General features: G+C 41.1%; 2 protein-coding genes and 1 non-coding gene across 17 annotated transcripts in view; 2 read left to right on the top strand and 1 right to left on the bottom strand.

The window, feature by feature from the left end:
- NAPEPLD (N-acyl phosphatidylethanolamine phospholipase D) overlaps positions 1-24,420 on the bottom strand; it is a 92,875-nt gene that overhangs the window by 26,371 nt on the left and 42,084 nt on the right. The window contains exon 2 of one of the 10 annotated variants that reach the window (XM_086397054.1): positions 6,609-6,779. The exons of 8 other annotated variants lie outside the window; for them this stretch is intronic. The gene's annotated coding sequence lies outside the window, so the exon portion shown is untranslated. Of the gene's footprint in view, positions 1-6,608; positions 6,781-24,420 lie in introns of those variants that run through there. One more of the 10 variants, XM_086397057.1, reaches the window with a different exon arrangement.
- ARMC10 (armadillo repeat containing 10) overlaps positions 1-24,420 on the top strand; it is a 137,209-nt gene that overhangs the window by 87,270 nt on the left and 25,519 nt on the right. For 5 of the 6 annotated variants that reach the window (XM_086397068.1, XM_086397067.1, XM_086397065.1 and 2 more), the window contains exon 7: positions 21,235-21,322. In XM_086397068.1, the coding sequence (XP_086253194.1) occupies positions 21,235-21,322 (88 nt within the window). Of the gene's footprint in view, positions 1-10,560; positions 10,957-21,234; positions 21,323-24,420 lie in introns of those variants that run through there. The other variant, XM_086397069.1, reaches the window with a different exon arrangement.
- Positions 6,756-6,862, top strand: LOC147374400 (U6 spliceosomal RNA). Its single transcript, XR_015163327.1, has one exon. It is a non-coding gene; the product is annotated as a U6 spliceosomal RNA (small nuclear RNA).

Genomic DNA, 24,420 nt, shown 5'->3' with positions numbered 1-24,420 from the left:
TAAATAGAAAAGGTGTTTGTTTTCCTTATTACTGCCAAACATTTTAAAAATTGCTTATGTGTTGTAATTCAAAACAAATCTACTTCACTAGCCAGCACTGAAACATAAGAAAAATTTCCATTTCAATAAGTCTATAGAATAAAGTAACTTCATGAATTTGTAATATTTCATATCTACATTTTTTAAATATCATGGTTAATAACACATAATAAGAAGGATTGTCTTAGTTCTTCCAGGATATTTCATTAATTCCAATGACTTACTACAACCCCACAAGGCCTAGTTATTTTTACTTTGAAGACAAACTGCTGCTGCTGCTGCTGCTGCTATTGTCACTTCAGTCGTGTCTGACTGTGTGTGACCCGATAGACGGCAGCCCACCAGGCTCCCCTGTCCCAGGGATTCTCCAGGCAAGAACACTGAAGTGGGTTGCCATTTCCTTCTCCAATGCATGAAAGTGAAAAGTGAAAGTGAAGTCGCTCAGTCGTGTCTGACCCTCAGCGCCTCGACCCCGTGGACTGCAGCCTTCCAGGCTCCTCTGTCCATGGGAGTTTCCAGGCAAGAGTACTGGAGTGGGGTGCCATTGCTTTCTCAGTTGACAAACTAACGCCCTCCAAAAAGTGCACTGAGTCCAAACACCAAAAAAGGAGATACACATTAGTTGAGAGACATTTCATCAATGTAACAGGTTAACAATACAAATTTCAATTAACTCAGATATAGAACCACAAGCATGAATCCTAGCTCTACGAATTTAATCAAGTGTCCTATCCTCTCTGTGCCTTGATTTCATCTAAAAAATGGAGATGATAATAATACCAGCCTCCAAAGTTATTAAGAGGATTGAAAGAGCAAATGCAAGTAAAGCACTTAGAAACATGCAGGCAAAATGTATACAGCAAATGTAACACACGTGTATGCACATCCTCACATGCGTTAGTCCCACGCATCAGGCTCACCAGCTCAATAAACCCGAGCCGTGGCTGCCACCCTCTTCGTTACTGCTCCTACGCCCACTTACACCACCTCCCTCAAGGCACTGAAATCCTTGCTTTTGGGCTATACAGGATTCCAGACACATTAAAGTGAGCAACGATACAGTAAGACTATCCATTCACCTGCCAAGGATTTCATCCCCTTCCTATTCTGTTAAACGAACATTTGCTTTCTGAGAAAAATAAGCACAAATAACAGAGAGCTAAGCATTATGATTTGATTTCACTGGTGTTTAAACAGAAATATTACCAGGAAGAAAGGGAAATAACTCAAACCCCAGGATGAACACGTACACACAACCAAACACTTTTCCCCCAAAACTGTCTGGAGTAAACACTTCATGGTCCAGAGAAAAAGTGTATTAAGAAGCCACAGCTGACGAAAGCTGAAGCACCCACTTCCGCTCAGGCATGGCTGCTAGTGCGAGAGCCCAAAAGCTACCACAGTCTAACCAGCTTGATGTCTTGAGCAGGTGACTTAACCTTTCCAGTCCTCCATCATCTTATCTGTTAAATACCTACTTATCTCAAGTGAGGCTTCAAAGGATTAAATGACATAATATACATAAAGTGCCTGCTACTCACACAACTAATTCTTTATTCCCTAATCCAGTTAACATCTAAAGTTGTTAACTTCTATTAGAAAGCAAAGGATCTGGGAGATTTATCTCAGTTCCTCCTATAGAATAGCTTTACCTGGGTTATAATAAAGTTTGGGTCCAGGCAGAAACAAAAACCATCCATTTAAACCCTACTTCACTATAGAGATGAAAATACACAGATATAGAGTTTAAGTCACTTCTGGACAAGATAATATGTCTAGCCAATGGCAGAGCTTGACTTCATGCCCACCCCCTGGGATGACTAACAGTTTGTGAGACTGTGTGCACTTGTTACACACAGACATTCATATAGACACACATATGTAATAATTCTACCAAATGTATAATAAAGTATTGGCTCACTGTTTTCAACAATCAAGAGATAGGGGAGAAAAAAGAAAAGGGAACTCTGACTCAAAACCAAACACAAAAAACTAAAAGCAGGGTTTTCAGACAACACCCAGTTGTCAAATGTACCTGGAACATAAGATGCAAGAAAGGCTTTGAGAGTCGGGGTGGTAAAGGTGTGAGGATGGGATGAAAAGGACGGGCCTGGGGCTGTGACATTGAGGAGGTCTAGCTACACTCAGGCAATGCGGAAACACTAAAGGCACTTAAATAGGGCATGTTTGGGGACAACAACTCTGGTAGCAGGATAAAAACAAAAATGGAGTGGCTAAAACCTGGAGCCAGGGACAGAAATGAACGAGCAAGAGACAGAAGAAACCCAGAACGTCACTAACAGTGAGGCTCTATGCTGCATGTTTCACACACTGCATTTAAATTAACATCCCCAGCAAAATTTCAAGGCAGCTATCATAATCATTTATTTTTAACTGAAGAACTAAAAGGCAGAATAGCAGATCAGGCAAAAGATGATGAGACGGTGATAGTGAGAAAGGAAAGATCAATTCAGAGAGACAATAAAGAAGCTGCATCACTAAGATTTGAGAGTCTCTGGATGGTGGCCAACTTTGGCCACTTTGTAGGGCAGGTTGGGGCTAGGAGTTAAAAATGGGATGAGTCAGAACTGGAAGCCTACTAACCCAGTAAAGGATTAGGGGAAATTAAGTACATGTTTCAAGTGTGGAAGAGAAACTGGATCTGTGCCCCAGGGAGTCTGAGGCAGGGTTTGAGATCACAGGGAAGGAAGGATCCAAGGTGAGCACTGATACCCAGTGCAAACGGATCTCTGGGATCCAGGCTGCTCTGGGGGTGATGAAAGAGAGAGCAAAGAGGCTTCCAGGGGCCTGGAGACCGAAACAAGGGTGAAAAATGGGTTTGGGGACTGTTTTCTTCCTGGACAAGAAACTTTTTTAAAGTTGTCTATTCACATGGAACCCATTTCCCCCCCCCCCCGACTCAGGCTTTCATCCAGATTAATCCTTAGAAGCAGGTCTCCACCAAAACCTATCCTCTCTTAACATACCCCACCCCTAACACATACAAAATCCAGACTTCAGAAGAGAGCTTTTTAAAGGCATATCTTTTTTTTTTTTAAAGAGGGGGATGTGGTAAAGGGGAACCTCTAGAGATGTCCTTTGTTCTCAGAATGAGGACAAAGTCAGTAAGACGGCCCATGAGGGTGCGTGCTTCCAGCTCTGCCCACACTCTCCTCTGTCCCAAACACGGGCCCTTCGTCTGCTTCCTTCATCTGTCTGCTCAGATGCATCACATGCCCCTGCAGGGCCCCCTTGCCGCCACAGTGCTGTGCACGTGACTCTTCATGTATCCCTGGGGTGAGAGGAGGGAGCAGCACATGGACACCGCTGAATCCACAGGATTGTGTACGCCCGTGACGGTGCTCAAACAACGCAAAGTGCTGGCGCTATGATGCACCGTTGCACGCTACACACTCTAGGCGTGAGATGATCAGAAGGAACCAGAAGAACAAGACCCCAACTGCGACCACCTGGGCTCGTTCCTTTGGAGGAAAAGTACTACAAGTGCATCTGGTGAATGTGCCCAATGACGAGCTTTGTCAACAGATGATCCGGCGACCACGGCAGCATCAGCCTGCGGAGACACACAGAGCTGCTGGATGGCTGGGCCATGCGAAGGCTCTGCATCGAATATCACCCTGTAGTGGATACAGAACAATCTCACAAAGACCATCCACTGGATCCTGCTCTGCTGACTAGCTTTCAGCTCTGTAAACTTAGAAAATAAATCTCACTGAACATACCCAGGTTGGAGTTTCCTTTTTCAAATGTAGCAGACTTCCCAATTATTTTTTGTTATATATCTGTCTCCAATTTCAGAATTTTCACTTATGGTGAAATTTCACTTATGGTTAAATAAGTGAAACTTCTGCCTTGATTTCTGGCCAACACTGAGTACAAGGAGAGAGGCGTATTCATAAATGTACACCGTCAACAACCTGTTACAAAAGGGGTCTCAAAAGTTGATGAGGATCTTTATATTATACTGATTTTCATCCAATTTAAGACACCATGGATTCGTAAAGCAATTGTTTTAGGTGCCACTTAGAAAGTTAAAATGTTATCAAAGAACTAAATGTAAGACCACATACTACACAACTCAGAAGAAAACACAGGGAGAACACTCTTTGACATAAATCGCAGCAGTATCTTTCTGGATCAATCACCTAAAGTTAAAGAAAATAAAAATAAACCATTGGGACCTAATTAAACTTAAAGGCTTTTGCACAGCAAAGGAAACCATAAGTAAAATGAAAAGACAACCCCCAGAGTGGGAGACAATATTTTCAAATGAAGAGACCAACAAGGGATTAATCCCAAAAATGTAGAAATAGTTTATGCAGTTCAATATCAAAATAAATAAATAATCCATAAAAAAATGGGCAGAATATCTAAATAGACATTTATCCAAAGAAGGCACATGGATGGCCAAAAAGCAGGTCAAAGGATGCCCAGCATCACTTGAGAAATGCAAATCTAAATTACAAAAAATGAGGTATCACTTTACACCAATCAGAATGGCTATTACTAAAAAAAAAAAAAAAAAAATCTACCAACAATATATGCTGGAGAAGGTGTGGAGAAAAGGGAAGCCTGGTATACTGTTGGTGGGAATGTAAATTGATACAGTTACTATGGAGAACAGTACAGAGGTTTCCTTATAAAACTAGAAATACCTGGAGTAGGAACTGGCAACCTGCTCCAGTATTCTTGCCTGGAAAATGCCATGGACAGAGAAGCCTGTGGACAGTCCACAGGGTCACAAAGAGTTGGACAGAGCTGAGCACACACACGTAAATTATACAGATTTTTCCAAACAGTGTAAAAGTAGGCCCCAACAAGTTGAATCAACTTTTCACAGAAAGCAAAATAAATTGTATATTCAGTTTTGAGTGATGGTTTTCAATTTTAATAGGAAAAGGGCCCAAATGTAGAATTTGGCCATAGCCAGAAATTTCAAGATAATATGCAGTTCATGTCTTGTTTCAATAAATGATCCCTCAAAATTCTGGCCTTTACCTCAAACTCCAGTGGATCCTCTCTCATGTGGCCAGAATCTAGTTTATGTTCATTGTGGCCAATCTTTGGCCAATGTTTAACTACAGTTTCAGAAATAAAGGCTTGTTCTCTATATTGATCAAAGTTTTATGATCCTTTTCTAAAGCTGTGGCTTCATTTTGCCAGAATATTTCTGCAATTCTTTAAAATATTTGCTTTGAGTTTGTCAAGAACCAACAGGAACTGTGTGGTCTTCAGCTGCAATGTAACACCACTTTAAACTACTGAGTACTTATTATGCACCTCTTAATTCACATATCCATTTTGACACTAAATCCAACACTGCATTGGAAGATTACTGTTTTTTATCTGCACTATAGTTTCAAAATCAGTGTGTTCAGATATAACCGTAAGAAAGTATATTATGATGTGCAATTGGGTTTGATTCATTGAAACTTTCAAGAACTCTTCCTTTAAATCTGATCTTTGAAAGTTGCTCAATATATCTATGGAAGTTTCCACAACCTACAAAAAAAAATAATAACTAAAAACAGAACTAACATATGATCCAGCAAGCCCACCTCTGGGCATATATCCGAAGAAAACCATAATTCAAAAAGATGCAGGCACCCCAGTGTTCCCTGCGGCACAACTGACAACAACCAGGACACGGAAGCAACATAAATGTCCATCAGCAGAGGAGTGGATACAGAAGATGTGGAATTCGATAAGATTCCATATAATAATGGAATATTACTCAACCATTGAAAGATGAAATAATGCCACTTACAGCAACATGGGTAGACCCAGAGATGATCATACTAACTGAAGTCAGACAGAGAAAAGATCATATATCACTTATATGGAATATAAGTAATACTTATATACAATATAAAAGAACAACAGAAATGAACTTATTTACAAAACAGAAACAGACTCACAGATTTTGAAAACAAAGTTATGGTTACCAAAGGGGAAAAGTTGGTGGGAGGAGGGATAAATAAGGAGATTGGGATTAACATATATATATACTACTATATATAAAATAGATAATCAACAAGGACCTGGCTTATAGCATACGGAACTCTACTCACTACTCGGTAATAACCTATATGGGAAAAGAATCTGAAAAAGAAGAGATGTATGTGCATGTATAACTGAGTCACTTAGCTGTACACCTAAAACTAACATAACATTATAAATCAACTACACTGTAATATAAAATAAAAATTAAATTAAAAAAATAAAAGTGAATTCAGTATTTTTGATATCAGAACATACAGTTCTGAATATTTTCCAGGTAAATGTTAGCATCTTTGATATGTCATGGATAGTCACTCAATTATTATTTATTAAATATCAAATCTAGGAATGAAGATTTCCAATGTTACAATTCATGAGTATGTTGAAATCTCAAACACACATTGTACTGTTATTTATTCCTTAATTTTTTAAATGATAAAGCAACACATTCAATTCCAGGCAGCTGGCAATCTTTAAATGTCAAAGAAAGAAAAGATAAAACACTTCCTTTTGAAATAAAGCATTCTTGTTTTTGGAAAGCGTTTTACCCATGTGTGCAGCTTCTGAAGTAAAATATTCGTACTTGGACAGCCTGTCTTCACCAAATGTCGCAGTTCAGACCTCTCTTTGGTTAGACACACAGGAATAAAAGTTTTTCTATTAAGTTGGCATTTAATCTTCTAAGAAACGTAGAGGTGCTCGCTTCGGCAGCACGTATACTAAAATTGGAACGATACAGAGAAGATTAGCATGGCCCCTGCGCAAGGATGGCACGCAAATTCGTGAAGCGTTCCATATTTTTTTGAGTGCATAATGAAGATGGCCTGAAGGAGGGGAGGGCTGGAGAACGGTGGCTTTCATTCCAAGATCCAGGGATTTGGGGAAAAGGGGAAACTGACCTTTGTGGGGGGGGGGGGGCGGGGGAAGGGTGTGCTTTTACACCAAAAAATCAAGAGTATGCAAGCATTTCTAAAAAAAAAAAAAAAAAGAAACGTAGAGAATGCACTTGATAATTACTAGATAGAATTTATGCTGTCCTTTTGGAAACAAATTGGTCTTAAAATTTTTATATTTTATATTTATCAGTTGTCACAGAGGCTTTATTACCTCAAAATCTGTTTCTGGATTCTAGCTTTCTTTTCCAAACTTAGCTATCAATATTATTCACAAATCCATCTGTTGTTCACAAAGGAAAAGAGGGTCAGCAAATTAATACTTAATTACCAAGATCCCCTGGAGGAGGAAATGGCAACCTGCTATAGTATTCTGCCTGGAAAATTCCATGGACAGAGGAGCCTGGCAGCCTTGCAAAAAATCGGACACAACCGAGCATGCACACACTGCAATGTTATTAATATACAACTCAGTGACAATTATTGTATGAACAACGTATTAGTTAGAATGTATATATATATACATGATTATACTTAGATATATGTATATATAATATATAATCTACATTAGTGAGCAATTTATCTTCACAGTAGTGGAAAGTACATTAGTTGGGAATCGGGACAGGACTCAGTTCTCCAATTAACTAGAGGTTAAGCTTAGAGAGAAATTTAACCTCTCTAAACTTGGGTGTGGTAGTGGTTTAGTCTCTAAGTCGTGTCTGATTCTTGCGACCCCATGGACTATAGCCCTCCAGGATCCTGTCCATGGGATTTCCTAGGTACAAACACAGGGACAGGTTGCCATTTCCTTCTCCGGGGGATCTTTCTGTCCCAAGGATCAAGCCCGCATCTCCTGCATTAGCAGGCAAATTCTTTACTGCTAAGTCAACAGGGAAACCCAAATTTGGGCTTCAGTTCAGTTGCTCAGTCGTGTCCGACTCTTTGAGACCCCATGAATCGCAGCACACCAGGCCTCCGTGTCCATCACCAACTCCCGGAGTTCACCCAAACTCATGTGCATCAAGTCAGTGATGCCATCCAGCCATCTCATCCTCTGTCACCCCCTTCTCCTCCTGCCCACAATCCCTACCCAGCATCAGGGTCTTTTCCAATGAGTCAACTCTTCGCATGAGGTGGCCAAAGTACTGGAGTTTCAGCCTCAGCACCAGTCCTTCCAATGAATACCCAGGACTGATGATCTCCTTTAGGATGGACTGGTTGGATCTCCTTGCAGTCCTAGGGACTCTCAAGAGTTTTCTCCAACACCACAGTTCACAAGCATTAATTCTTCGGTGCTCAGCTTTCTTCACAGTCCAACTCTCACATCCATATATGACTACTGGAAAAACCATAGCCTTGACTAGACAGAACTTTGTTGGCAAAGTAATGTCTCTGCTTTTCAATATGCTATCTAGGTTGGTCATAACTTTCCTTCTAAGGAGGAAGCGTCTTTTAATTTCATGCGTGCAGTCACCATCTGCAGTGATTTTGGAGCCCCCCAAAATAAAGTCTGACACTGTTTCCACTCAACTGCTAAATAAAGATAATACCTAACTACATCCTTAAAGGACTGTAATGAAGAGCTATGACATCATAGGTTAGTATTTCTCCTGTGTTAAGTCATTTCAGTCATGTGCAATTCTTTGTGACCCTATGGACTGTAGCCCACCAGGTTCCTCTGTCTGTGGGATTCTCCAGGCAAGAATACTGGAGTGGGTTGCCATTTCTTCCTCCAGGGGGTCTTCCTGATCCAGGGATCGAACCTGTGTCTCTAACATCTCCTGCACTGGTAGGCGAGTTCTTTACCACTAGCACCACCTCTCTCACTGCTACACAAATACAAAGAGTATTACTATTATTTGTGATCAGAGGAGTAAATAGAGTAAATATGACAAACAGAACCTTAAGATCCAACTGAGCTGTTTTTTTTTTTTTTCAGGTAAAGGATAACATCCTAAAATTTCAGATTTTAAAATTCAGATTGCTGAAATTTTTCTTTCATTAAAAATTTTATGTAAGAAAAAGTAATAAAAAGTTTAAGTGTCCTTATTCTTTATATACATCAGTTATCCTCTGTGTTAAAAAAAAAAGAAACTTTAAATCTGTCTTATAAAGTGCTCATCTGATTATAGTCAGAAAAATTACTTTGACAAATGATAAAGTTAATACACACACATACACATATACACATATATGTGTGTATACACACACACACACACACGGCTTCCCAGGTGGCACTAGTGGTAAAGAATCCACCTGCCAATGCAGAGACATAAATGTGGGTTCGATCCCTGGGTGGGGAAGATCCCCTGGAAGAGGGCATGGCCACCCACTCCGGTATTCTTGCTTGGAGCATCTCATGTACAGAGGAGCCTGGTGGGCTACAGTCCATAGGGTCACAAAGCGTCGGAAACGACTGAAGTGACTCAACACACAACACACTGTATCAGGACCACCCCGCCACCCAGTAGCCTGGCCCACATCACAAACCTGAACCCAAGTCAGCCTTCACTTAGGGGAAATACCTGTCAAGGAGTCCAAACATAAACCATGCACAACCCTCCAATTTAGCTTAACTAGCTTATGACATTACCCTAGAAAATGGACCTGCTGGCTTTATAAGGAAATGACCAGTCTCTTGGCCAACTGAATCCTGTTTCCAGGCTGCCTCTTCTAAGGAGTTCTTCCGTAGAACTCCCTTTTGCCCAAAATCCCCAGGGAGGAGCACTCCACTGTTTATGAGGCCCTGTACTCCCCCAATCCATGGGCTGTTTTCCCTTGAAAAAAGGGTTGCAAACTGGTTACTACATTGTTTTGTTTTTGTCATTTGACACAAATAATTCCCAAAGAAACACTAACTTACCAGGAGCACACAGAGCTGAATAAATGGTTAAACCACATAAAATTTTTTTTAAAAAATCAGAATAGGCAGTTTTGAGAAGGATGAAAGTAAAATACAATCAGACTCTGCAGGATACGAATTAGAAAACATGTTTTCTTTTTAAAAAGCAATCAAGAACAACTAATGTCCTTGATCATAGAATGCCAAAGGCTTTGAAAATTCTTTGCTATTGGACAAAATTCAGTATGTTGAGCTAGAAATCATTTCACAGGCTATTTATAGGTTTTAAGTCACCAAGATAAACTCTGTAGATGCTTCCTCTATGATAAAATTTTTCCTATATGTTAAAAAGAGACCAAAGCTTTGATTAGATTAGAAAACAAAACAAAACAAAACAAGATAAAGAGCCAGCGTAAGACCAAAGCCCATTCAAAAATACAACTTCCAGTATTACAAGAGGAATCCTTGGGATTAGCAAATTAAAATGGCATGTTACAGCAAATTGAGAAGACACGCATAAAATAAGTTTAATGAAATGATATGGTCATCACCTCCTTAATATCTTGAAAATAATACCAAACCAAAAGTGCAGATTCCTTTCTGGTATAATCAATAATACAGAGAATTATTTAATTGAAAAGGTTGGGAAGGATGAGAAGGAAAAAGTCTAAATTGATGCCTGCATGACTTCAAAATGTATCACATTTTGACCTCTAAATATGTAAAGAGGATCTTAAATGTTCATTTACTATTCCTTAATCCTAGGTTTCAACAAAAATACACTTGTCAAAATGTGGTCTCGGGCTTCCCTGGTGGCTCAGTGGTAAAGAATATGCCTGCCAATGCAGGAGACATGGGTTTGATCCCAGGTTCGAGAAGATCCCACGTGCTTTGGAGCAACTAAGCCCCACACACCACAACTACTGACCTGTGCTTCAGAGCCTGGGAGCCAGAACTACTGAAGCCCACACGCCCCAGGGCCTGTGCCGACAACAACAAGAAGCCTGAGCACCACAGCTAGAGTAGCCCGCGCTTGCCCCAACTAGAGAAAAGCCCTCACAGCAACGAAGACCCAACACTACCAAAAACAACCAAGGTTATTAAAAAGAAAAATACGGCCTCTCCTTCTCCTGCTCATAATCAATGCTGGAAAAAGAAAAACTGCCTGTGTGTGTTTTTATAAGAAGATAATTGCTTTACAATATTGTGCTGGTTTCTGCCACACAGCAATATCAATCGGCCAAAGGTATACAGACATATGCCCCTTCCCTCTTGAACCTGCCTCCCATCTCCCACGCCATCCCACCCCTCTAGGTTGTCACAGAGATCTGGGTTAAAAGCTGCCTGTTCTTAAAGCATAACTCATAAGGAAAGGCAGAGAAGGCAATGGCACCCCACTCCAGTACTTTTGCCTAGAAAGTCCCATGGACGGAGGAGCCTGGTAGGCTGCAGTCCATGGGGTCGCTAGAGTCGGACACGACTGAGCGACTTCACTTTCACTTTTCACTTTCATGCATTGGAGAAGGAAATGGCAACCCACTCCAGTGTTCTTGCCTGGAGAATCCCAGGGATGGGAAGCCTGGTTGGCTGCCATCTATGGGGTTGCACAGAGTCAGACATGACTAAAGCGATGCAGCAGCAGCAGCATAAGGAAAGGAACCGAGAAATGTGTCTTCATAGCTCCTGGACAGATACGAAACATAAAGAGGGGGAAAATGCACTCTTTTAAAAAAGTTCTGACCTCAGTTCTGGTTCCAAATTTGTCCTACTGAATTCTCCAACCTTTAAAAAGTTACTTACTATCAAGGCTCACTTTCTTCATCTATAAAACGAGAGGACTGGACCATACCTGCAAAAAGCCAACCCTTTTCTAACAGTCTTTGCACCAAACAGCCCATTTATGCCACTCTGGAGCTGCTGCGTCTAAAGTGGCCAAGAGCCCTGGGCTGCCCCTCTCCAGGGCCCCAGCCTCCTAGGAAACTTCCAGCTCAAGTAGCTCAGATCTGGCCACTTTCCCTAGGCCAAGTTAGCAAGGGATTTGGGAATCTCCCTGCAATGCAGCAAACCTGGGTTCGATCCCTGTGTCAGGAAGATCCCCTGGAGAAGGGAAAGGTGACCCACTCCAGTATTCTTGCCTAGAGAATTCCATGAACAGAGGGGCCTGGTGGGCTACAGTACGTGGGGTTGCAAAGAGTCTGACACGACTGAGCGACTAGCACTTTCACTTTCAAGTGAAGTATTTTTCGCCTGAGAACAGCGGAGTCAGCCACAGGGACAAGCTCTAGTTTCACAGGTTGATGGGGCAGACCGGGAGTCATTCAGAGCAGGAAGTACGTCAGAAGGCATTTCATGACAAATCTGATACATCAAACAACCCTTAAGACTTTCAACCTTAAAATAAGATTTGAGATATCATTTGTAAGGGCCTCTAGTTAAAGCGTTTTTAAAGTCATATTTAACAAGCACAGTTTGTCTACTGTATCTAAATTCTAACTCTCTAGGTACAGTGGGTAATACAAGCCCCTAACTTCCAAGCATTCAAAATCCTTCAGGGGCAAAAAAATAACAAAACCCATAAGCAACCATACCATATTTACAGAAAGTGTCAGCTCTGAATAATGAAAAGTCATCTTTAGAATAAGGCACTTCCAAAACAATGGGCCCTACATCTTGAAATGGCAAGAAACACTTTTCCTTACGTGCCAAGTATTAATAGTTCACACTGACTAAGTCCTTTGATTACCAGGGTCAGGAAGACTGAAAAGGCTCTTAAGCTCCTAAATGCAGACAAGTTAAAGGGCCCTCATGTTGACAGAGGGTGACGGGAAGCAGGCAAGTCACTAGAAGGGTTACGTGATTCACTGAACACGGCAGAAGGGCAGACATCATTTTGTCTCTTGCGGATCCTTTGTGAGAAAAAGGTAAATGACAAAAACCAAACCAACAGTGGGGGCTTTTACAAGGAAGCAAGGCCCAGGGCAGTACTGGGGTCAGACCCTGGTCAGCCAACCTCCTGTCAGTACAACAAGCTCAGAGTAAAGGCCTTCAGACAGCCCTAAAAGAACCTTGAGGCTCAAAAGTATTTTGAGATCTCTGAGTTAATTCAATATTTAAGAATACTAGGATGTAGTAAATTATACAAGCATTATATAAAAAAAGAACATAATGTACATTTTAAATCATTTATCAGGAAAACCACATTATCAGGAAAAGATGCACAGGAGATGTAAAACATTTTAAAAATAAATACTTCTCAACTTGGCACCCCTGTCATGTTTTCTAAGCCTAGTTTCCCTGTTTGATGCCTATTCATTGGATTATTGGACGAAAGGTACATAAATCCTTCAGCCCTGTGTCTGGCACACAGTAAGTCCTCAATAACTAAGCCACTGTTTTACTACATGCTAAACACTATTTTAGTAATAAGGGTTAGTGGAGAAAATTCCACTTTGAATTCCATTTTGACATTTCTGCACTAATAAGATGGGGGCTGAAGGCAGTGGCGTGAACAAACATGAAAGGAATAAAGTCTGGATGTTTCTGTTCTTCTGTTTGAGGAAGATACAAGATTCTGGTCTTCCTAGAATTCACACAACTCAAAAAAAAGGAAACCACGATTCCCCACAGAACTCTTATGTAATCCCACAGCTCCATGCAGCCCCACCTACTCCTCCAGATTCACCAGGAGGCTCTCACAAACCTTGGCAGTGTTTGGTTCTGAAAATAACAATCTCGGCCCCCTTCAACTCCCCTTATTGTCCCTAGAGAACAAAAATAAGCAAGCTCACAATATTAATAGCAGCCACATCCACAACTTGCACTCTCCCCAGAGCTTGAGCCCCAGTTACTGAGGTTCTCCAGCTCAAAAAAAATCTTTCACAATAGGAACAGGCAAAACAGGCAAGCAAGGCCAGCTGTAGTTAAGTGTCCCCCAAACATTCACCGTCTCACATGTCCTATCCAGGTACTAAATCTCTGAGCTCTCCCACATTCCCCTTCTGACGGTCAAGACAGGTTATCAAGGAGGGCTCTGCTTGTATGACTGACGACTGATAGAGAGCAAAGTGGGACTCCTCCCTAGAGTATTTCCAAGCCAGCCGGGTACAAATCCTCAAACTTGGGGTTCTCAGTGCTGAATGCACATCAGAATTACCTGTGGAGCTTTTTAAACTACACTGGAGGCTCCTGAATCAAAATGCCAGGCAGGTGTTCCCCAGGCAATTTTTAAAAGCTCTAGGGGTGATTCTGACATGTAGGCAGGGTTGAGAACCACTATTCAATCAGCAATTTGTGCAAAGCTAGCTCGGGCATTTACGTTCTCCAGCTCAAAGAAAACACTTTGGCACCCTTGAATTTATGCTAGCTTACCAGTTGCCAACAACAAAGCCTATTCTTCCTCCAAAGTCTTGCACTCCAAGTTAGCAAGGTGGCCTAACCTCAAGATGGCTACACAGTACTAGGACCGGGAAGACTGCACTGCTAGGGACAGGGGCTGACAGGTCACAGACTCGTGCTCAACCCGGCTGAGTCACAAATTCAACTCTGTGAACCCAAGAAGCCAAACAAACAAACAAAATGCAAAACACACTTAGTGATAATGAACATGGTCTATAATAACCCACAGCAGCCTATGCATGATGAATGCTCAATGTATTTATTGAATGAATAAATGAACAGGAGCTTAAATCATAATTACTCTTCAATGGGATAGACTTAAATTTTTCTCAGAGAATCTGGTGGAAATCAAACTACAGGAGAAGCAAAAGTAACCAAAGAATGATGAAACAAAATTCAACAAGGGGCATTCCCATTAAGACTACTAATTATGGAGATAAAAATTGAAAAATCTTTATCAAGCAATGCTGAAGTAGCTGAATTCTGCGGTGGTAAAGTGGTGACAAAGAGGTAGAGACCAGAAGATGCCACCATAAAATCCAGTCCCCATTTTCTCTTCAGTAACAGAATGCCAGTTATACTTAGGGTAGCTATGCCCCAGCTGAGAAGAAGAACTAAAGAGCCTCTTGATTAAAGTGAAAGAGGAGAGTGAAAAAGTTGGCTTAAAACTCAACATTCAAAAAATGAAGATCATGGCATCCGGTCCCATCACTTCATGGCAAATAGACGGGGAAACAATGGAAACAGTGACAAACTATTTTTGGGGGCTCCAAAATTACTGCAGATGGTGACTGCAGCCATGAAATTAAAAGACACTTGTTCCTTGAAGAAAAGCTATGACCAACCTAGACAGCATATTAAAAAGCAGAGACATTACTTTGTCAACAAAGGTTCATCTAGTCAAAGCTATGGTTTTTCCAGTAGTCATGTATGGATGTGAGAGTTGGACTATAAAGAAAGCTGAGCACCAAGAACTGATGCTTTTGAACTGTGGTGTTGGAGAAGACTCTTGAGAGTCCCTTGGACAGCAAGGAGATCCAACCAGTCAATCCTAAAGGAAATCAGTCCTGAATATTCATTGGAAGGACTGATGCTGAAGCTCCAATACTCTGGCCACCTGACGCGAAGAACTGACTCACTGGAAAAGACCCTGATGCTGGAAAAGATTGAAGGCAGGAGGAGAAGGGGACGACAAAGGATGAGATGGTTGGATAGCATCACCAAGTTGATGAACATGAGTTTGAGCAAGCTCCAGGAGTTGGTGATGTGTAGTGGGAATTCCTAATAATGTACTTTCACAGCCATGAGAAATTCCACAGAAATTGCACCTAGAAAAACAGTATATATTAAGAAATTATGTTAATGATTACCTTTCATGTTTTTCTTAAGAATAATCTCCTTGTTACAAACCTCAAGGCCAGAACCAGAAGGGAGTATGACTGGGATCATAAAAGCATGGACCTTGGAACATCGGGTCGGTGCCAGGCATGAACTCTACCTACACACTTGCTAGTTGTTCCTGAGACTAGCCCAGAGGGAACGGCCTGAGGTAACACAAGGAGATCTGGACTATGGCAGTGCAGTACAGGACATTTAGGAGTACGTGATTAACACAACGTGTGTCTTGAAAAAGGTAAGATCTGTCAATGTATGGCAAAACCACTACAATATTGTAAAGTAATGAGCCTCCAATTAAAATAAATTTATATTAAAAAAATAAAGTTCATATGAAAAGGGAACAAAAAAAGATAATATCTGAGAAAATCTTGTAGTCTGCAATTAGGAATAAATGTTGTACTCAGAGTAGACTCTGCACCTCAGTCCAGTGGAGACTGCAGGTCCCCTGACCCATTGCACCAGATTCCGTGTTCTGTCTTCATTCTCCTCGTTTGCTCCTGGCCCATCAGGGCAACGGTGATGGACAGGGAAGCCTGGCGTGCTGCAGCCCATGGGGTCGCAGAGTTGGACACAACTGAGCTGACTGATGCCCCAATTAATGACTACCTTTCCACACCTTCCAGCCACACTGATGACACTGTAGCAGATGTGACAGAAGCAGAAGTCTCACAGGGTGCCTCCGGGAGTCTCCTTAAGGGAAAGGGAGGCATTCTCGAGTCTCCCTGCATCCTGCTGCCTCAAGCCATCTTGAGCCATGAGTATGATGCCAACTCACTGGGAATGGCACAGAGAGCCAGGACTTCAGACAGAGGCCAGGTACCAGCCTGGGCCTTGCAACTCTGGACCTCCCAAAACTAAGCCTGACTGACACAATGATCTTAACTTGGAAGTTTAGGGAAGCTATAAAAACATGTAAGGTCATGTATCCAAAAACAGAGCCTTCCTAATCCAAACATGGGTCCACAGAGAGGCACAATGACTGCTCTAAGTATGTCATTTATTGAGCACTGTGTGTCAATTTATACACGTCCATTATCTAGTTTTATCCTCACATTCTCACCAAACAGATATTCTCTTCATATCACAGGTGACACACCAGAGGTTCACAGAATTTAATAGTTTGCATAAAGTCAAAAAGCTGGTAACAGTTGGACCTGGAAATCTAACCCAAGTTGATAAGACTCCATAATCCATGCTCTTTCCACAAATCATGTTGAATATGAAAGAAAAACCCAAAAACTTTGTCTTGAACAGACATCTAGGTTCTAAAGTTAGTAGCACACAGCCAACAGGATGGTCTCACAAACAAGGCTAGCCTTTCTTGCTTTCAACAATGTTTCTCAGACCCCAAAGTAAAAAGCACTTAGTACACAATAAATACCAATTCTCTTATAACTGTCCTTTTAATTTTACATGGAGATTTTAAATGATGTAACTATTTCATTTAACTGCTAAATTATTTTTGTTTAAAGTTACATGGAAAAGAATAAATTAATCCTATATTTCAGTCATATAAACAGAAAATATATATGAGGCCCTGAAAATATTTGCCTTGCCTTGAAAATATGTCTTTGAGTTCATCTAGTATGTAACTCGGAGAAGGCAATGGCACCCCACTCCAGTACTCTTGCCTGAGAAATCCCATGGACGGAGGAGCCTGGTAGTGTGCAGTCCATGGGGTCGCTAGACTCGGACACGACTGAGCGACTTCACTTTCACTTTTCACTTTCATGCATTGGAGAAGGAAATGGCAACCCACTCCAGTGGTCTTGCCTGGAGAATCCCAGGGACGGGGGAGCCTGGTGAGCTGCCGTCTATCGGGTCGCACAGAGTTGGACACGATTGAAGCGACTTAGCAGCAGCAGCAGTATACAACTACCTGGCATTTTATCCTTCCAATTTGAAGAATTTTTAATTAAATCCCAAGAAGAGACACTTTCAGGTAAGAGGATCAATACCCCAGGGCTTTCCCAGTTTTAGCACTGGAAGTCCTGTATCCTGGGAACTCCATCAGTCCTGGGATAATCTGAAGACTGATCACTCTGTGGCCTCAGGGTACCATATACATGCATAGTTATGTCCTCAACAAAATGTATTAGAACGTAGAGAGTTTATATGAAATTGGAGATGAGCATTATTAAAAAGGGTAATTTCCTGGTGGCTCAGCAGTAAAGAGTATGCCTGCAGTGCAGGAGACGTGGGCTCGATCCCTCTGTCAGGAAGATTCTTTGGAGAAGGAAATGGCAACCCACGCCAGTATTTCTTGCCTGGGGAATCCCATGGACAGAGGGGCTTGGAGGGCTACACTCTACGGGGTCATAAAGAGTCAGACACGACTGAGTGACTAAATCACCACCATTATTATAAAGTATGATTGTAAGATATTTGGGCAGCTAAGCAAAAAAGAAATTACAAAGCTCAATATAATCATGCTTAACCAAGAAAACGTTGCTGAGAACATCACAAGTGTATGTCAAATTCTTCACTGTGGTGATATTCAACAAGTTCACCAGGATTACCATTCACCCAGTCCAAAAATGGGCTCTGCCAGCCACACATACATTTATATATAACAGACATTTCATATATATGTATAAAACTGAGACACTATATGAGGAAACAATGAAAAAGGAATCAAAATTCAAACAACAGTTTTAAAGTACAAATGGTTCCCGACTTGTGTGTGTGCCGTGTCCTCAGCCGTGCCTGACTCTTAGTAACCCCATGGACTGCAGCCCACCAGGCTCCTCTGTCCATGGATTTCCCAGGCAAGAATACTGGAGTGGGTTGCCATGCCCTCATCGAGAGGATCTTTCCAACCCAGAGATCAAACCCACATCTCCTGTTTCTCCTACATTACAGGTCGATTCTTTACCCACTGAGCCATCAGGGAAGCCCAACCTACAATGATCCAACTTATGATTTTATGATGCATTTAGTAGAAATCCTACTTCGAATGGTGAATTTTGATCTTTTCCTGGGCTGGTAATACGTGGACCAAAAGATCCTCTTGCCTTAATAGGCAGCAGCAAGCCACAGTTCCCAAAGGATAATGGGTCGCTGGCTAGCAATTACCATGGTAAATGACCCATATCTTTACAACCATTCTATTTTTCACTTTCACTAGTATTCAATAAATTATAAAAGATATACAACACTTTATTATAGAATAAGCTTTGTGGCAGATGACTTTGTCTAACTGTGGGCTAATGTAAGTACTCAAAAGTCATTCAGTCATGTCCAACTCTGTGACCCAATAGAATGTAGCCCATCAGGCTCCTCTGTCCATGGAATTCTTCACTCAAGGATATTGGAGTGGGTTGACATTCCCTTCTCCAGAGGATCTTCCTGACCCAGGGATCAAACCCACACTGCCTGCATTGCAGGCAAATTCTTTACCATCTGAGTCACCAGGGAAGCCCAATGTTAAGTGTTCAGAGCACGCTTAAAGACAGCTAAGCTTAGCTATCATGTTTGACAGGCATAGTAAATGATTTTCAAATGATGGTATTTTCAACTTATGTTTATGAGAATGTGACCCCATCATGGAGCCTGATGGGCTACAGTCCATGGAGTCACAAGAGTCAGACACAACTTAGTGACTACACCACCACCACCAACCCCATCATAAGTCAGGGAGGGCTGTACCCTCATCTCTGTGAGATGGTGGAAAAGTTTAATTTTGATGTTTCAGTTCCATGGTATCATAAGAGGCTTAAAACTTTCTGGGGTAGAAACAGGAAATCTGTAAGTTAAAAGAGGTTGGGCCCAGCCATATACTTAGGTCCTTTGTAACTTGAACACCCCATGACCCAAGTCATCCCTTTGTGACCTCTTTCTTTTACAGGAGAAACAAACTGGGCCAGAGAGTTACATGGCACTGCAAGGGTCCAGGGTTGTAAAAGTGGTTGGACTCAGCCATATACTTAGGTCCTTTGTAACTTGAGCATTCCATGACCCAAGTCATTCCTTTGTGACCTCTTTATTTTACAGGAGAAACAAGTTAGGCCAGAGAGTTACATAGCACTCCAAGGGTCCAGGGTTGGCTGGTGAAAGAGGCTGGACAGCTGATTAGCCATATTCTCATCAGAATTATGCTCAGAAACACTTAGAACCAACATAGCTTGTGGTCAGCATGGGGAGATAAGTAACACATTTTACTTCACCTCATGGGAGATATTTCACATAGTTTAACTCATAAACAGATAAACTTGCTTCAAGTTTTAAATAGAACTCTGAGCTCAGAAACTCTTTGTTATTAGTTACTTCAGCCATACAACAGCACAATATACACAGCAGTACTTTTCATGAACTCTCTAAACAAGCCTAAAGAATGAACAAAGTAATTTGAAAACAAACACCTTTGTAATCTGAAGGATCTTCAAAATACAGAAAACAATTTTCAAAACTAATTACTGCTGTTGTCTAGTATTTCCAGCATCAGCGTCTTTTTTAAGCAAAACAAGCATCTCCCCATTATAAGCGGTGCCGGAATAATGAGAAATCTTGGTGTGTATTCTGACAATTTCATTCTTATAGCTGAGAGACATTACAAATGAGCACAGGCATATATTGTTCAAACAGTATGCCACTGTCTTTTAATCTGGGAAGGCCCCCAAACTAAATAAATAGGAAAATCTGCTGCCTCAGAGGGGAAAGATGAATTGTTCCAGGTAGCAGGCTTGTACCGAGTTGATTTTCAGTCACTTTTGAATTTATGCTGATCCATCTAGATGCCTGCCCTGTGCCCCAATAGCCACGGTACTACCATTTTAAGGGTACAACTTACGGCTGTGATGCTGACCAAAGCTTGCTGATCCAAACCACTCTTACCTTGGCTTCAACTGGTACCCCTTTCTAATAAGCAGCAGCAGCGTATACACATACTGAGCCTAAGGCCAGGGCTACTAGGCTAAGGAACCTCGGGTAAATCACTCAAATCTCCCAGGTTCTCGGTTTCCTGTTCCCCTCATCTGTGGAAGGGCATTAATAATCTCATGTAAGTCTCTAAAACCAAACTAAATGTAAACATATTTAAAAAAAATACTTGAAAGAGTTTTTGTAAATTATGAAGTTATAATACTGAAGAGGAAAAGTTAAAATTTTAGGTAACCTCCTGCTCCTTCTGCCTCTACAACACAGCTTGCTCCTTGCAAAGTCTGGATCACGTAGGTCACGCAGTCTCAGAAAGTGGGGACTTAACAATACTAGGAACTGGAGCTTATCTCACTCACCCCTGTCCTGCTCTTTGCAACTGCCCAGCCCCTGCAAACCTGTTTATTCATGCCTGTCCGTGTATAGGTCAGGCATCCCCTCTCCATCTTGACTGCTGGTCCCACGCGAGCACAAAACCCTAGTTTAAACCAGCCTGTTAGCAGCTAGTAACCCCTTTGTTCAGGGCTCAGAGCTTGTAAGTTAACTCCTCTGGGCCCACCAGCGTAATAAACCTGAGTTCTCCAACTCTCTAAGTGTGGTGCTTGGTTTCTTGATTAGTGGTTTCAGCAACATTTCTGGAGGCCCCAGCAAGATTCCAACCATGCCGACCCCTTGAGCCGCCAGACTGGTGGCTTGGCTGGGCTGGAGAGAAGGAACCCCAAGACGAATGAGGAGGCATGCCGCCTGATGGTATTCCGGGTTCTCTTTCAGACTGGTGTCCCGACTCTCCAGATGGCCGAGCCCCAAATGGACTCACTGGAGGGACGGACCAACTCACCAGGAATGGCCACAGAATCAGGTACGGTCCTGGGGCCAGTCCCCAGTCAGTTCCTACCCCAACGGGTAGAAGAGACTGATCACCTCCTTGGAGCTCCCAGGAAGGAGACATCAGATAGGGAGAAATGGAGACTTGGGAGAATGGAGGCATTGTGACTGATAATCTCCTTGGAGCTCCCAGGAAGGAAGCAACAGTTAAGGAACCCTGGGGACTTGGAAGAAGGGCAGTATTGTGACTGATAATCTCCTTGGAGCTCCCAGGAAGGAAGCAACAGTTAAGGAAACCTGGGGACTTGGGAGAAGGGAAGTATTGTGATAGCTTCTGAACGATTTTGAGTGCGTGATTGCTGACTGAATGGAGTGAAAGAAATTTTTCTTTTTGGAAACTGCAAAACCAATTCCTTTTGCATTTGAAATTAAAAACAACTAGCTTGTTAAAAGGCTTCCCTAGGGAAAAGCTTAAAGTTAACCCTTTCCATGTCCTTGAAATACACAGCCAACTTTGCCTGAGACCTCAGCCTTTGGCAAATTAGAACTTCAAGCAAGGAAAAAAGGTAGTCAAAGAGGTATTTTAAATCTCAAACAGAAAACTATAAGATCTCTGACTGTCTGGATTTATCTATGTCTCAGTGTATGTCTTTTGTTTTTTTTTTTTCTGATATTGTTGAAGTTGTAAATGAGTTCTAATTTAATTGGCCTAAAGAAAAGTAAGCACTTACAAATCAAACAATTCTAAATACAAGAAAAATTAATCCAAATAAATTTCAGAGTCACATAAACTGGGTAATATTCAACATTAAATATCTAGTATTAATGTTTGTTTGCTAATCTAATAAGGAAGAAGTAGGATGTATGTTTTTAATAAAGAAGATATAAAAAAATTACATTTTATAAAGGGAAAAGAAAGTAGGTCTGACTTACAGGTGGCTGTTACAGAAAGTGGTTAAAAGGTATGTGAAAGGTGGACCCTGAAAAAATGTTTTGTGCATGGGTAGGATTAAGTTTAAAATAAATTTAATTAAATTTACCTAAATGAGTTTAAAGCAAGCTGGTGCAAAAACTTAAATTCGGCCTTTCTCTCTGTTAAGAGGACATACTCTCTTCAGATGTTGAACTGCTTTTAATTATAGATTTAAGTTTACCTCTTAATTGATCCATTCTATATTTACCTTTGAAATCTTTTGTTAACTTTGGCTAACTACTACTACTACTAAGTCGCTTCAGTCGTGTCCAACTCTGTGTGACAGTAAATAACTATTATTTCACAGTAACTTATATGATCCTACCTGACTGTTATAAATCCTTTTGACATTTATTGACAAAACTTCCTAAATAACTTGACTTTTAGCTAACTTTGGGATGCTTCAGAGGGCCCCTGAGACTTAAGCTACCTTGGTTGATTGGACACGTTAAATCACATGGGAAGTACTGTTAAAGGGATGATAAATCTTTTCAGGTTATACTGTATAGTTGATGTTACTAATACAGATATCCTAAAATTACGCGAAATTCATATAGCTCTGATATGCCCTGATAAAATATGGTCAATTATAATTCTAGTTATCATATTAAAGTGTTATGACCAGGCTTCTTTTGTCAATTGCAACAGAATCAGATTTTAAACATCCCTTTTATGGTTTTACTCTCATGCCTTTAGAAAAATACTGCTAGTTCTTCAAGATTTAGGGAAAAGACTTTCTAAAATTAAGCAGATAAACAAATTTTGTTATTAAGTAAGCTGGTACCAGACTGGAATTTGGTCTTCTCTCTGTTTAGAGAACAAAGTTTTCTTAGAATGCAGCTTTTGATAACAGATTATTAATTTCTTTGCCTTTAAGTGATTTATATTTGTTTTTAAAATCTTTCTGTTACTTTGGTAAAGTAAATAAACATTAGTTAAGGTTATGGTACATGGAGACAAAGCTCATTCTGCTTCAACAAAAATATATAAGCCCTCACAGTTAGATTTTTGCTATCCTGATGTCCTTAAAACATGGCAACAGTCTGCTCCTAAATCAGGAAATTAAAAATGGATAAACAACAGCTGAAAATCAAAGAGCCAGGGCTATGGGAAATCTTGGCTTTTCCTGGCTCCCTGACATTTTTATCTGATGGGTTAAAGCCTTCCCTGGCTACAGTGTTAATGTCCTCACAATGAGTTCTCCAAAAAAGAAAAAAATTATGTTTCACTGAATATTCTAGTTTTGTTAATTAAGGTCTGTGCTTACTAAGACTCACTTCTGAGATATTTCCTTGTTATTTGCTAAAAGGTTTAATTACATTATTAAAAAGGACACTCTAAGATTGTTTCTAAAGCTTATCTCAGTAACCAGTCTTTGGATAAAGGTCAGATGCTCCATGATGTACAACCAGGAGATTAACACTTGGCTATAATCATTTAACTGAGTCAGATGACCTGGGGTAAACCAGAGTATACCCAGTGAAAGTTCCTGACTTAAATTCTTACTTGTAATCTTACTAATAACTGCTAGCTATATTATTTTCTGCTGGAGCAACCGTGAAGAGACACCCCACGCCCAAAGTAAGAGAAACCCAAGTAAGACGGTAGGTGTTGCAAGAGGGCATCAGAGGGCAAACACACTGAAACCATACTCATGGAAAACTAGTCAATCTAATCACACTAGGACCACAGCCTTGTCTAACTCAATGAAACTAAGCCATGCCCGTGGGGCAACCCAGGACGGGCAGGTCATGGTAGAGAGATTTGGCAGAATGTGGTCCACTGGAGAAGGGAATGGCAAACCACTTCAGTATTCTTGCCTTGAGAACCTCATGAACAGTATGAAAAGGCAAAATGATAGGATACTGAAAGAGAAACTCCCCAGGTCAATAGGTGCCCAATATGCTACTGGAGATCAGTGGAGAAATAACTCCAGAAAGAAGGAAGGGATGGAGCCAAAGCAAAAACAATACCCAGCTGTGGATGTGACTGGTGTCAGAAGCAAGGTCCGATGTTGTAAAGAGCAATATTGCATAGGAACCTGGAATGTCAGGTCCATGAATCAAGGCAAATTGGAAGTGGTCAAACAAGAGATGGCAAGAGTGAATGTCGACATTCTAGGAATCAGCGAACTGAAATGGACTGGAATGGGTGAATTT

Source organism: Bos grunniens, chromosome 4 (genome assembly GCF_055505025.1).
Source record: "Bos grunniens cultivar Pamir isolate PY7600 chromosome 4, Bosgru_T2T1.0, whole genome shotgun sequence".
Taxonomy (NCBI): Eukaryota; Metazoa; Chordata; class Mammalia; order Artiodactyla; family Bovidae; genus Bos; species Bos grunniens.
This window is presented reverse-complemented; position numbering and strand designations above follow the sequence as displayed.